The sequence below is a fragment of the Tachyglossus aculeatus genome, chromosome 20 (assembly GCF_015852505.1).
Source record: "Tachyglossus aculeatus isolate mTacAcu1 chromosome 20, mTacAcu1.pri, whole genome shotgun sequence".
NCBI lineage: Eukaryota > Metazoa > Chordata > Mammalia > Monotremata > Tachyglossidae > Tachyglossus > Tachyglossus aculeatus.
This window is the reverse complement of record NC_052085.1, coordinates 28,598,925-28,613,953: the sequence shown is the minus strand read 5'-3', so window position 1 is coordinate 28,613,953 and position 15,029 is coordinate 28,598,925. Positions and strand designations below refer to the sequence as shown.

The 15,029-nt window shown below is 41.9% G+C and overlaps 1 protein-coding gene across 3 annotated transcripts in view; it reads right to left on the bottom strand.

Moving 5' to 3' along the window:
* The window catches only part of GRM5 (glutamate metabotropic receptor 5), a 205,589-nt gene that overhangs the window by 121,979 nt on the left and 68,581 nt on the right, over window positions 1-15,029 (bottom strand). For all 3 annotated transcript variants that reach the window (XM_038762028.1, XM_038762030.1, XM_038762029.1), the window contains exon 3: window positions 7,670-7,919. In XM_038762028.1, the coding sequence (XP_038617956.1) occupies window positions 7,670-7,919 (250 nt within the window). The remainder of the gene's footprint in view (window positions 1-7,669; window positions 7,920-15,029) is intronic.

Genomic DNA, 15,029 nt, shown 5'->3' with positions numbered 1-15,029 from the left:
TTTAGTACAATGCTGGGCACACTGTAAGCGTTCAAATAATGCCTTTGGTTGATTGACTGATTGACTGAAGAATCTGTTGGGAATGATGGCCCAGGGCAGCAGTGGCTTTTGGGGAGGGGTGCTATACAAGCGGGAAGACAAGATGAATCCTTACAATACCCCAACAGATAGCCAAGGTTAGCTGACGGAGTGGCCACCTTGAATGCTAGTGTCCTAATGAGGGACTTAGCCCAGCCACAGTGCTCTGCATGGAGTAAGCGCTCAATAAATATGATTGAATGAATGAATGGCCCACTTAGGCAGGCCAGGGGATTCCACCAGGCTGTGGAGGGAGGCTCCTTTCCTCAGCAATCCTGTTATCCCTGTAATTCAGTGAGGGGAGTAATGTTTGTCAACGGGTCCTTGACTGGAAGAGAAGAGGGAGGAGGGCAAGCACTTGAAAGAACTGGTCTTAAGGGAGCAAATTAGCATCAGTTTCACTTTGCTTCTCTGTGCACCAGTTTCCTCACCTGTAAAATGAGGATTTAATACCTGTTTTCTCTTCTGCTTGATTGTGAGCCAGGAACTGTGTCCCACCTTATTAATTTGTATCTACCTCAGCATTTAGAACAGTGCCCAATTCACAGTAAGTGCTTACCATTATAAAAAAAGACCTTTGATAAATAAATAATAATTAATGAGGGCATTTATTAAGCACTTACTATGTGCAAAGCACTGTTCTAAGCACTGGGGAGGTAACAAGGCGATCAGGTTGTCCCACAGGGGGCTCACAGTCTTCATCCCCCTGATATAGATTAGGGAACTGAGGCACAGAGAAATGATGTGACATCACTGTAAGTCTTCCCAAATACAGATCAAAATTGAGATCATGTGAATGGACTCCGTTGTTTTCTAGAACCCAAACAGAGCCCAGTTGCCTCCCCCTCCTTCAAAATCTGAGTCACTCTTTTTATGGTATTTGTTAAGTGCTTTCTATGTGCCAGCACTGAACTAAATGCTGGGGTAGATGCAAGCTATTCAGATTAGACAGAGCCCATGTCCCACATGGGGCTCACAATCGTAACCCCCATTTTACAGATGAGATAACAGGCACAGAGAAGTTAAGTGACCTGCCCAAAATCACACAGCAGACAGGTAGCGGGCTGGCATTAGAACCAGGGTCTTTCTGATTCCCAGACCCATGTTCTATCCACTAGCCCATGCTGCTTCTCAGTGCTTGAGATACCATCGGGGCTTAATACGTAAACAAAATATTTACTGCAAATGAGGACTGCTAAAATTTGGTGTTGCTTGCAACATCTATTCTCCTATATAGCCATTCCATTATACTTCAGAAGACATGATGTTTTAGATTATGGGGGAAGAATTTCTGGTATTGAAGAAGTTGGAGGCGCATTATCTATTGACCTCACACCAACCCTTCTTCGAAAACAACCACTTACAAGGAGCAAAAAGCTGGGAGCAGAAGCTTTGACTTGGACTGTTTCAACATTTTTTTTTTTTAAAAAAAGCACTTCAGTAAAAATCCTACTCTAGGATCTGCCATCAGAACCAGAAGATTTAAAATATTTTTCTGAGCCTTCATCTTCAGCAGTGGCACAAACAGCCTTTTTGTAGATGTCAATAAATTGTTCTGCTCCAAATGCTAAATTTAAGATGAGATGGTCTAACCAGCTTGCATTAAAGACATTAAATTTTCTGGTATTATTGCTGATAATATACAACAGCCTGCGCAAAAAAAGTCCCCTATTTTCCAGTTCTGAAGGCTTATAACAAAACCACTCCAGACGCTGCTCTTAGGAATGCAGGATGCATGAGAAAATTTCGGGATTAATTTTAACACCAAAAGTGTAAAATTTGCCATTCATCTTAGTCTATCTAAATCTCTAGGTACTATAGCCTAATTATGAAAATTTTGAAGTTGCCAAATGATGAATCCTTCAAAATGTCATGGAGACAAGTCCTATTACCTAGGAGACCAGATTTTCACAATGGCATCCCTGATTGCAGCAACTAAAAAGTTTGAGGTCCATCTAAATCCCATATGTTTTCCTTTCACACCGATGAACATTGAGCACGCATGCATGCCCACACATTTTAATAAATGCTTATTAACAAATATGCAGTCTTCACCAAGTCCTTTTAAACACTGATGGCTTTTGATGTCCTTATGCTGGTGGCAATCTATAAATGGCACATCAAACACATTTAACAAAGTTTTAGCACCGCCACAGATCATAATTCTACACTACATATTAAGTGATTTTCCAACTGATTGAAAACTAGGATGATGTAGAAGAAAGTTAGCAGTGTATAATGGCTAACAGGATCCAAATGCCTAGCAGCTGTAATGAGTCTACATCCTTCCATCATAAATATAGGAGCAGCATGGCTTAGTGGAAAGAGCATGGGGCTGGGACTCAGAGGACTGGGGTTCAATTCCCAGCTCTGACAACTGCCTGCTGTGTTACCCTGGGCAAGTCACTTCACTTTTCTGTGCCTCAGCTCCTCAACTGCAAAATGGGGATTAAATATCCATCTCCCTCCTAATTAAACTGTGAGCCTCATACGGGACAGAGATTCTATCCAACCTAATTAGCTTGTACCTATCTCTGTGCTTAAAACAATGTTGGACACATAGTAAGCATTTAGCAAATACACTTAAAAAAAGCCTAGTAAAATATTCTTCACATTCCACTTCACATCCCTCCCACTTAAACTATGAGCCCCATGTAGGTCCTGATTATCCTGTATCGACCCCAGTACTTAGTACAGTGCTTGGCACAAAGTGCTTAACAAATACCATTGTTATTAATTACAGTGTTTCTATCTTTAATACGTCAGCCCTGCTACTGGTCCAGTGGGGTCTGGGAATCAGGAAACTTAGGTTAGTCCCAGTTCTTCCTGGAACTGGCTGGCGTGGGCAAAAACCTCACATGGCCACGGCACTGTGCCATTCTGTGCCCTTGCCCATCTTCTCATTCTCTGCATTGACAGGTACAGTGCTTAGCACATAGTAAGCGCTTAACAAATGCCATTATTAATTAATTAATTAACATGAGCAGCTGGGATAGAGTTCAAGTGAAACCTAGCAAACCTCTATCACTATAACCAATTCCCTCATGCAGATTTTCAAGCCTCAAGTCTCAGAACTGAGGCTCGCTGGTCCCTTCAGATGGGGGACTCCATCATCGCCATATCAAGGGCTTATCAGAATTTAAAAGTGGTCAAAGGGATAATAATAATAATAATAATAATAATAATAATAATAATAATGACATTTATTAAGCACTTACTATATGCAAAGCACTGTTTTAAGCGCTGGGGAGGTTACAAGGTGATCAGGTTGTCCCACGGTGGGCTCACAGTCTTAATCCCCATTTTACAAATGAGGGCACTGGGGCACAGAGAAGTTAAGTGACTTGCCCAAAGTTACACAGCTGACAACTGGCAGAGCCGGGATTTGAACCCATGAACTCTGACTCCAAAGCCCGTGGTCTTTCCACTGAGCCACGCTGCTTCTCAAAGACCCCCTCCGTTCTCACATTTTTTTCCCCTTACATTCAGAGTTCCTTTTGTTGAATGAGTATCCGGCTTCATCCACCCTTGCAGCGCGGAGTCCGGGAGAGGAAACATAGCTCCATTTTGCTGGGGAATTTTGTCATAGCTGTGGCTGCCCACTCGCTCTCAAACCCGCAGTGAAAACACTACAAGTCAAGACAGTAGAGTTAATGCTATTTCTTCAAAGTTGCCTTTGAAAAGTCGGCCAGGGCTTGAAACTAGATTCAAATGGTATTCAAGGCAAAGGGTACTGACCACCAATTCTGGATTACCCAGTAATATTATTCCTTATGTGGCTCCCTCAGAAACCTTCCCTCACCATCCCTACAGTGGAATGGCTATGCCCTGTTTTATTAATAATAATAATAATAATAATTGCGGCATTTGTTAAGCACTTACTATGTGTTAGACACTGTTCTAAGGGCTGGGGTAGTTACAAGATAATCGGGTTGGACACAGTCCCTGTCATCCAATAGGATTCATAGCCTTAATCCTCATTTTAGAGATTAGTGAACGAAGGCACACAGAAGTGAAGTGACTTGCCCAAGATGATACACCAGGCAAGTGGTAGAGTGGGATTAGAACTCAGCTCCTTCTGACTCCCAGGCACAGTGAGCTTTGATACCTTGACTACACATTTGGTCATTTGAATTAGCTCGATTATTAATTCATTTTTCTTCTGCAGCATGCCCAGATGCCAGCCGAACCGGGTTACACAAGATCTATCCTGGTACTGTTTCTACTTTCTAATCAGTGCCATCTGTAAGCATAATTCCTACCAAGTGGACCTGCCGCTACCCAAAGCCAGAAGCACAGATATGTGTGTCTTTATGAGAATGACTAATGTTATGATTAAAGCAGTTGGTTATTTCTTACACTTAATGTTTGCGACTCTTTAGATGAAATGAAAAGGCTCAGGGCATAAGAGGTAGGTGGTTAAAATGAGTTTCAGCACTCGAGGGAATGTATCTACAAGAGAAAAAGTCCTCAACATTCATGTATTTCCCAGGCCTGATGACCACTAGAGAAATCTGGAAAAAGCCAATCGATTTCTCCCAGACTCTTCTCTCATCTGACAGAGAGTATTTATCAGAATTTGTCTGCCTAGCTCATGATGGGAATGCCTAGCCCATCAATGATTATGTACATTAAACCTAGATTTTGAGCAGTATAATGACAAGCAGCATTTAGATTGATGATTTTGAGAGAACAGGGCCAATTTGCATCTAATTGCCATTCTGTCAGCTTTTATATTTATCGGTAAACAAAAGCATACAGGACATGTAAAACCAGCTCTCCCCTCAACTTTCCCTGGCCCTTGTTCCCACAGCTAGAAGAGTCCAGACGTTGGGAGTCAGCTTCTTTCTGCTTCAGTTTTCTATCTGTAAAATGGATATTAAACACATCTTCTCCCTTCCTTTTAGGTATTTTGCTCCATGTGAAACAGGGACTACATCTAATATGACTATATTGTATACAGCACAGTGGAAATACTTAACACAAGTATTTATTAGTATTATTACACAGTTTGTTTTGTTTTCAATCTTCACATCTCCTGATTCCTGGCTTTAAAACTACAGTCACAGTACTCTCGCCATTTCCCCCTAGCAACTAAACACATCTCAAATCTGCATCCCAAACCGTAAAATCACTTGGTTTACAGCCTGACCTCTAGAAGGTGTTAACCTATGTCCAGATCAAAAGATCTTCATTGGACCTGGAACTTAAACCACGGTGAGGGTCAGGACTTGAATATGCCATGCAAGTTTTCTAAAACCATCTACTAAAGTTTCTTTCACCCTCCAATGGGGGACGTTGATAGGGACTCCTGATTATAGTAATTATTTCTAGGATACTCTGAATTGAAAAAAAACATAGACTAATTACAATCAAGGGTGATGAGAGAATAGTAGCAGGGAGTCATGTTAGAGTGAAAGCATAAACAGTTATTTATGAATTTGGAAAGCATAGGATTAGTGGCACTTCTTTGGTTGGCAACTCACACGCATTACTGGAGGAGGAACTACTCCTGGTCAGTGCCAGGGGACTTGGTTGGGGCAGGGGAGGGGCAGGAGTCGAGGGGACATGCCTTTTGTCTACTCAGGTAAACTGAGGGGTGGGAAGGGAGGGAGAGGCAAGGCGAGGAAGGAAGAGACAGGGTGAAGAGAAACAGAAAACTTTAAATTTCCAAATTTCATTTTAAAATATGCGATTTCTTCTTGGGAGGATTTTCTCCACAGAGCCATCATCCTGCAAGTTAAAACCATGAAGAAAACATTTAAATTTAGAAAAGAGTCCAGAAAGACAGAGTTTTTCTGCCTTATCCTCTCTCCCTCCATCCTCCTGGGTGGCAGGGGTGGCTGAGGGCCTGAGTACCCAAGGGCAAACTCACCTTTCTCAGCTGACAATGTGTAAAGATCCATTTTGTAAAATAATATGAAGGAGAAAGAATCCACTAAGATCGCAGGTTCTCAAAGGCACCCAAGTGCTTAAGGCTGTTCTTTCAGCAATTCATATTCATCCCAACTTCAGCCCCACAACACTTATGCATATATCCATTATTTATTTTAAAGTATGTCTCCCTCTCTAGATTTTAAGCTCCTTGTGGGCAGAGGACATGACCACCAACTCTGTTGTACTGTACTCTTCCAAGCGCTTAGTACAGAGCTCTGCACATAGTAAATGCTCAGTAAATACCACCGATCGATTGTTTTTCAAATGGAAAACTTGGCCCAAACTTACAACAACAACAATAATAATAATAATGGTATTTGATGATGACGATGATGGCGTTTGTTAAGCGCTTACTATAGGCCAAGCACTGTTCTAAGTGCTGGGGTAGATACAAGGTAATCAGGTTGTCCCACTTGGGGCTTACAGTCTTAATCCCCATTTTACAGATGAGGTAATTGAGGCACAGAGAAGTTAAGTGACTTGCCCAAAGTCACACAGCTGATGGGTGGCAGAGCTGGGATTAGAATTCATGACCTCTGACTCCCAAGCCTGTGCTCTTTCCTCTAAGCCATGCTGCTTGTCACTAAGCTATATTGCTTCTCTTGTTAAGTGCTTATTATGTGCCAGGCACTGTACTAAGCTCTAGGGTGGATACAAGCAAATCAGGCTGGACACAGTCCCTTGTCCCACGTGGGGCTCACAGTCTCAATCCCCATTTTACAGATGAGGCAAATGAAGCACAGAGAAGTTAAGTTGCTTGCCCAATGTCACACAGCAGACAAGTGGCGGAACTTGGATTAGAACCCATGACCTTCTGACTCCCAAACCCATGCCCTATCCACTACGTCATTTGAAAACCAGCCACTATGCACGTGCACCTACTAAAGAAAAACAAGATCCTCAAAGGAGCAGCCCACAAATGGAGACCCTATTTCTTTGTTTTTAAAAAAAGTTTTATTCCCCTGGTTCCCTTTCGAGCCAGGTCTCATTAATTGTCATTAACACAATTTAATAGCTTGAGGGCATTGTGAAATGTGAATAACAACTCAAAGGGCTAACCAGATCTCTTCATCCTTCCTATACAACATCTGATAACTTGTTAAAGACAATTATTTCCCATTCTAAAATAAACTAGGTTACCTTGCTGGATGGCAAGATCCATTTCTCCATCAGCTTCATCAACAGTAATTAAGAAAGAACCAGTAAGTGCTATTTACTGACAGTACTAAAAATGCTTCTCACACACACACACCCCCCTTAAATTTAAAACAATCTTCTCTGCTGGCCTCTCTGAATGACAATACCAAACCACAGACACCCAGTTTCTCAGCCTGTAACTACTTCATGACTTCTACGCATACAAGAAAACAGAATGTCACTAAAATTCTTCCCGAGATCATAAGAGGTCATTTTACGGCAAAACTTCCCTCTAAGATTAGGATGACAAACGAAGACCACACGATCTTTCATTGGAACAGGTTCAGGCCTAGGTACCTCACGGACATTCAAACTTTCTCCTGAACCACCATGTTAGCTTCCCTAAAGACCCGTGCCCATATTTCGAGAAACACATCAGAGAGAGTCAAACGTCCTGAGTCTCTCATCCCTGGCATATCGCGATCAGGGACAAATCACAGTTATCTTTTGGACTCACCTGCCCAGAAGCAAAAATTCTCCCGCTAGGCCCAGGCGCCTCATAGCCATCAGCAAACCCCTCACGGTCATCCCTTCACAGAAGCAGGCGACTACTCTTGCTTTGGGCAGATGGCTCCTCAGTTTGGTCAGGAGTTTATCGAAACTCTGTTCTCCAGCATTGCTGTAGATCTTGTAGGAATGAGCGATGCAGATACCTTCCTTGGCCGACATGTCTTTAAAAGCTTCCATGCCGCTTTCTCCATAGTTGCCTAGGGAAGACAAGAAGTAAAGAAGAGGGTAAGAAACAAACCATGTTTCACCAGCAAACAGAAACTCCCAGTGGGCGTAATCATGTATCTTCTGTTGTACTCTAGCAGATGTTCAGAACAGTGCATCAGACTGAGTGGGGACTCCATAAATGTCATTGTCGATGTTGGCACTCTAAGTGAACAGAATAGAAGAGGACATGACCAACACGTTTTCATCATTCCCCATTTTGCCTACTCCTATGTATATGACAATGTTTGGGTTCATGTATTATTTTCTTTTCAATTCATTTCTTTCCAAAGCTTCCAGTAATAGTTAAAACAATGGAAGTAGCTAATAATTACTTCATTAAGATGAAGTTTTAAAGAGAATGGTCAATTTTCTTGCGTGCTACCTGACAAAACCTTAGAAATTCATCATTAGAAACATCATCAAACATAATGAGCACACTGGATAATGATGGTCAGTCCAGACTGGATTAGAAGAAAACCACTCTATTTTCCTTTCTAATTAACAAAGCAGGATTTTAGTATGGCTGAGGCTGTTCCATCCGGATGTGAAATGACAACAAAAATGAAAAAAGAATTTTTCTCCCAGAGACTGTAAAGTCAGAAAACTCTATACTAATGTGACCAGATAAACTACACTAGGAAATATCACTTGGTTTTCTGGAATTCATTCCCAAATTCAAACAAGAATTGGATCCTTTCTTCCCTTTTCCTCACTCTGTCTCCCCGCCGCCATCTTCTTGCCTCCTTTACAAATAGTAATATTAATAATAACAATAATTATAATAATAATGTTTGCGGTATTTGTTAAGCATTTACGCTTCATCAAGCAGTGTGCTAAAAGCTGGGGTAGAGACAAGTTAATCAGGTTAGACACAGTCCATGTCCCCCATGGGGTTTATAGTCTTAATCCCCATTTTACGGATGAGGGATTTTAGGCACAGAGAAGTGAACTCACTTGCCCAAGGACACACAGCAGTCAAGCGGCGGAGCCATGTTTAGAACCCAGGTCCTTCTGATTCCCAGGTCTGTGCTCTATTCACTAGGCCATGCTGCTTCTCATTCTTAGATATGTAAGAACTCTTAGACATCCATAATCTCTGCTTAATCAATGAACTCCGGAGGCAGCACAAGATGAAAACTAAAAACATTTGATGAGACACTGATTATGACTGACAGGCAGCCTCATCTTTGTTACACAAACACAAGGTTCCAATCCAACATGTGCAGAGGAATGAGTAATAAAAACTCAGGAAGCTGTGTGTGCACCCCCTGAATGAAGCAATTATTAACTAAAACATGTAAACCTCAAACCCCACTGCTCAGCTTGCGAAGGATTCATGAGGAAATGATGCCTCCACTCACGGAGACAGTTCAGCACTAGAACACGTAACATCTGCTTAATGCCGATAAGGAAGGAAATGCCTCTGACAGCTACAAATCAGGCAGGACTATAACTCAGGATTCTTTTGCTCCTGCTTTTGAATGCTTGTGACAGTCATTTAATTAGTTTCTCTTTCACTTTATCCAGTGGTGGAAATGGTGTCGGTTTGATTCTGACAGGGTCAAAGGCACACACTCATTTCCAAAATACAAATCCCAAACCCACAGGTTTCTTATCAGCACAGTCGTGTCCATTTCAGACAAGATGGGATTGGGACAAAGTAAATCGGGCTGTCCTATTTTGAGATGGAGGTGTTTCAACCTCTGATTTGGGGCCGTGTGAAAATTCCTTTCCTGCTTATCATCTGCTGCTCCAGAATTAAGACCCCAGGGTGGAAAGACCAAGACTAAGTGGAGACATAATTAAAGTTTATTAAGTCATGAGGGACGAGAACAGGGCGAACAAGGAATAACTCATCACCAGGATGCGGGGGTGCCCAATGAAGTTTGAAGGTGGCAGCTTCCAGACAAACCAAATAACAATGACAATAATAATGATGAGAATGATATTTGTTAAGTACTTACTATGAGCCAAGTACTGTTCTAAGCGCCAAGCCAGATGCAAGATAATCAGATTGGGCACAATCCTTGCCCCATAAAGGGCTCACAGTCTAAGAGGGAGCGAGAACTGGTCCTGAACCCCCATTTTACAGATGAAGAAACTGAGGTACAGAGAAGCTAAGTGACCTGCCCAACATCACACAGCAGGGAAGTGGCCGGGGCAGGATTAGAACCCAGGTCTTCTGACGCTCAAGCCCAGGTTCTTTCCACAAGACCATGCTGCTTCCCTGGGAAACAAATCTTCCCCCAGAGGATGTGGGCTGAAAATAGCAATACACTCATGAGGGCTGGGGATAAATTTATGGCTGGGAGGCCTTTAATGGGTTGCTGGAGGGAAAGTTGGGGATGTAAAGGGAAAGACTGCAGTTTTTGGATAATCCATCCCTAATGTTGTGAATGGATGTCCAGGAGGGCAACCACGGACATGGTTCCACCAAGTTTCCTGTTGTCCTGGTCCCTGTTGAATCTGGGGCCTGATGGATTCAGTTTATGCCAGACAGCCTTCAGAAGAAAGCAGGACTCTGTACTGCTTCCCACTCCTCGCTGCCGGCACACCTAGCCCCTGGAGCTTCTCAGAGACCACTCAGAGTGGCATCAGAAAGAAGGGAAAGAACATGACCGAAAGCCCCAAGTGGTCTATTCTTATTTATTTGGTGTACATACAATTTCAAAGCACTCACCCTTTGCCAGGCATGGTACCTACACAAATAAACAGAAAAAGAAGCAGCTTGTGTAGAGAAGCAACATGCCCTAGTGGGCCTAGAAGTCAGAGGACCTGGGTTTTAATTCCAGTTCTGTCATTTGTCTGCTGTGTGACTTTGGGCAAGTCACTTCACTTCTCTGTGCCTCATCTGTAAAATGGCATTTGTTAAGCACTTACTATGTGCAAAGCACTGTTCTAAGCGCTGGGGGGGATACAAGGTGATCAGGTTGTCCCACAGGGGGCTCACAGTCTTAATCCCCATTTTACAGATGCGGGAACTGAGGTCCAGAGAAGTTAAGTGAGTTGCCCAAAGTCACACAGCTGACAACTGGCAGAGCAGGGGTTTGAACCCATGACCTCTGACTCCAAAGCCCGCGCTCTTTCCATTGAGCCATGCTGCTTCTCATGGGGTTAAGAATGTGAGACCCATATAGGACAGGGACTGGGTCCAACCTGATTATCTTGTATCTCTTAGAACAGTTCCTGGCACATGGTAAGTTCTTAACAAACATCATAAAAAAACCCCAAAACGAACATACAGCAAAGTGCAATGAATGCAAGTTTGAAATACAGATAAAAAACCCTATTCTGAGTGAAAAGCCCAAATCAGATTCTTCCACAACAAGAAATACTGTCAAGTAATTCCAGAGTACAGAACTTTCTCCAAACCAAATTGTGTGTCATATTAAAAAATTGTGGATGGGTGCTCCAAAATAATAAGGCCATTTATGAAAGTCTTGAGATTTCCATTATTTGGGAACAAAATCTTTTTCTGGCATTCTCAATTTGGAAATGATGGTGGGAAACCATTTGCATAGTAGAAGTGAATGAGTCAGTGAAAATATAAAGCAGCTGTACCGAGACTCTCTTTCCACGATTAATTCTGATTAAATTCTACTTAACTATTCAGAGCAAGTCTCCACAGTTTTCAGTAAGCTACCACATTTCATTTCACCATTATGATACTTGGAACAACCATACCTTAATGAAAAAAAGGTGTGTTCATTTTGCAGATAACATTTTTATTCATGAAGACCAAAATTACGAGAACGACAACCCTGGTAGTTTCACCTATTTGGCAAAACAAGGAGGTCCGTGTCTGGGTTTCTTTTCATCTCATCAACTGTATTTGGCAGTAGCATCTTTCAAGGCTCTGTAACTCGCACCCATTTATTCCATTTCGGCTAATGAACTTGAGAATGCATGAGAGTAGAAAAACCAACCTGACTTCCTCATTAGCCTTGCATAATGCAAAAATGTGCTGGTCTCTAACAAAAATTCAGAGGCTCATGAATAATCATTAATAGGAGATGAAGAGAGGAAGTTTAATTGCCATTACTTTGATTACTGATAATATGATAATATGATCTCCATACAACATTTCAATGATAGGCAGAGAAATAGATAACAAAATCAAAGAGGCCAGATTATTAAACGATGTGGTGGCAGTGGAATACCAGGCTCCAGATCAAACTAAAAAGTCTACAGAGCTATAGTCATGTCCAACTTCCTCAATGGCTGCAAGGTGCATGGCCTAGTGGATAGAGCTTAGTACAGTGCTCTGCACACAGTAAGCACTCAATAAATACGATTGAATGAATAGAGCACAGGCCTGGGAATCAGCAGGTCATGGATTCTAATCCTGGCTCTGCCACTTGCCGTCTGCATGGCCTTGGGCAAGTTACTTCACTTCTCTGAGCTTCAGTTACCTCATCTGTAAAATGGGGGCTTGAGACTGCGAGCCCCGTGTGGGACAGGGACTGTGACCAACCCAATTATTTTGTGTCTACCCCAGGGCTTAGAACAGTGCCTGGCACATAGTAAGCTCTTAACAAACACCATAATTATAATTATTCAATAGATGACACCTGTAATATGGCTTCCCCTTAGGGTTTGAGTTGGGTATTTAATTACATCTGTGCTTTTGGTACTATAAAATTTTATTTCTTATTTTTACCCATTAATTCATTGAGATTCACAAAAGGAAAAATAGTCGCTTCATCAATCTTCTTTAAAAGATACCCTTTTCCACTGGCAATTTTTAAAAAAATGTTTTCCCACAGCACAATCATGACCCAGTTTCATAGTTTAATCCTATTCACTTTGTTTCCTCTTGTTTTCCTTTTAAACTGTCACTTCAGAGCTGAAGCCGAAACAGAAGGTCTCATTAAAAGTGATTCTGTTTATTGAAAAAATAAAAAAACAACTCTCGGTGTCAAGCAATGTTGTCTGAGAGCCTTTTTTCCACCTTACCACCTTTGATCCATGGTACTAACTGGTAACAGTTCAGTAATTTTTCAATCACATCAGAGAGCTAAAATTCTCTATAGTTCAGTGGAAGATATTTTCGCCTTGAAAGCTGTTGTCACCTAAGCCCTTGACTATTATTCATGGCCTTTCAGTGCACTTTTGTACACATCTTTATGTTCTTTTGTGGCTTCTGAACTGATTTTTTTTAAGACTGCAAGCTCCTTGAGAGTCGCAATTTTGTCTATTAATGATATGACAAGAGTGGTGGCTATTTGGTTGGAAAGGAAGGGCTAGATTCTGGAAATGTGGAGGAAGAACCGATGGGATTTGGTGATTGATTGGATGTGGGAATGGAAAGAAAGGGAAAAATCAAAGATAATGCTGCGCTTGCAGGCTTGAGAGGAAAGGAGAATGGAGGTGGTACTAACTGTGCTGGGAAAGGGAAGTTGAGGAGAGGATGTGGTGGTGGCGTGCGGTGGGGAGATGGTGAGTTCAGTTGATTGATATGTTTTGATGGAAAAAATTTTCCCCCAAAACAACCAAGTCCATACCTTCAAGTGGTAAAATGTGTTTAGCAGAGTCACTGCTTGGGTCTGGGATTTGGAGACCTCCTCTTAGTCCTTGAATCCAGTCAATTCTCAGGCCAGTGGCTAAATATTATTCATATTATTTCAATCCAGGACATGCTGATGCCAACCCTGAGCATCAAGCTGTCAGTCATTTGGCATATTCCCAAATTGCAGTTAGCAACTCTCCTCCTCACCCTGCAAATCCAACTTTGCTGGATAGTTGGTCTGGGATGTTTTCCAAATAGTTGCTAATTGTGTAGAACAACCTTCTTGGAGTGAGACGGTAGCAAGAGAGCCCATAAATTCTCGAGGTGCCTTCCACCCCTACAGTTTTTTTTAATGACATTTATTAAGCACCTGATTGTTAAAACTCTATGGATACACATACCAGAATGACTTTATGACAGAAGATGGGATGTTCTGAAGAGGGGGTGTCCATGGAGTCGCTATGGGTCAGAAGCGACTCGGAAGCATTTGAAGAAAAAGAGTTAAGCACTTACTATGTGCCAGACACTATACTAACCGCTGGGGTAGATACAAAATAATCAGGCTGGGCAAAGTCCATATCCCACATGGGGCTCAAGGTCTTAATCCCCATATCACAGATGAGGTAACTGAGGCACAGAGAAGTGTAGTAACTTGCACAAGGACATACAACAGACAGATGGTAGAACTGGGATTAGAACTCAGGTCCTCTGACTCCCAGAACTGTGCTCTATCCACTAGGCAATTTTAGGATTTCCTCATTTGTTTGGGGAGGGGGAATGGGAGGGGATATTCCTCAATGCAGTGAACAAAAGGACTCAAAGAGGCACTAAAACATAGTGATTCTCAGGAAACACTTAAATTAAACACTGACTGAAACCCAGTTACTTATTGAAAGCTAATCGGATTGGCACACAGTTGTCCTTATTCTTCATATAAGAGCTTCAAGGGTTAAAGAAATTCCAAGGAAGAACCTCATCATTCCAGGCCACCTCATCCCAGCATGACTCTCCCTCCTGCTACTACAAAAAAGAAAGAACTTCTACAACTTCCACCAGCATCCTGTTAGAATGAAAGTCTAGATCCACCAGCCTGCAAATATTTGTAGTAGAAAAAAAATGGAGTTTGAAAAATGGTTCTCTCTGTTGGGCTGGTATCCAAAGAAGCAGCAAAATTCAGCTACATCTCTGGCCCTACTCCAGGGAAGTAGCCATGGATATGAACAGATGTTCCTGGGGGAGTGATGGTATGACTGGAGAAACACTAGTTAATCTGATTTACAGGGTTGCACATAATACTTTTGCTCCACAGATTTCCAATTTATTATCAGTGAACAGCTTTAATTCTCTGATAAATACATTAAAAAGAGATTTGTTCTCCATTCGGTAGGTACATACAGGGAGACCTATTTTACATGGCCACCCATCCTGATGGCAAGTGAAGAAGTAGAAAAGTCCATCTGATTTGTGAATAATTTGGGTAATTGAAAAAAATTGTTATGAAAAATGATATGTTAGATCTGTACACAAATCCCTTATTGATCTAAAACATTAATAAGATTTGGGGAGTATTTTTAGCACAGAAGAATGAAGG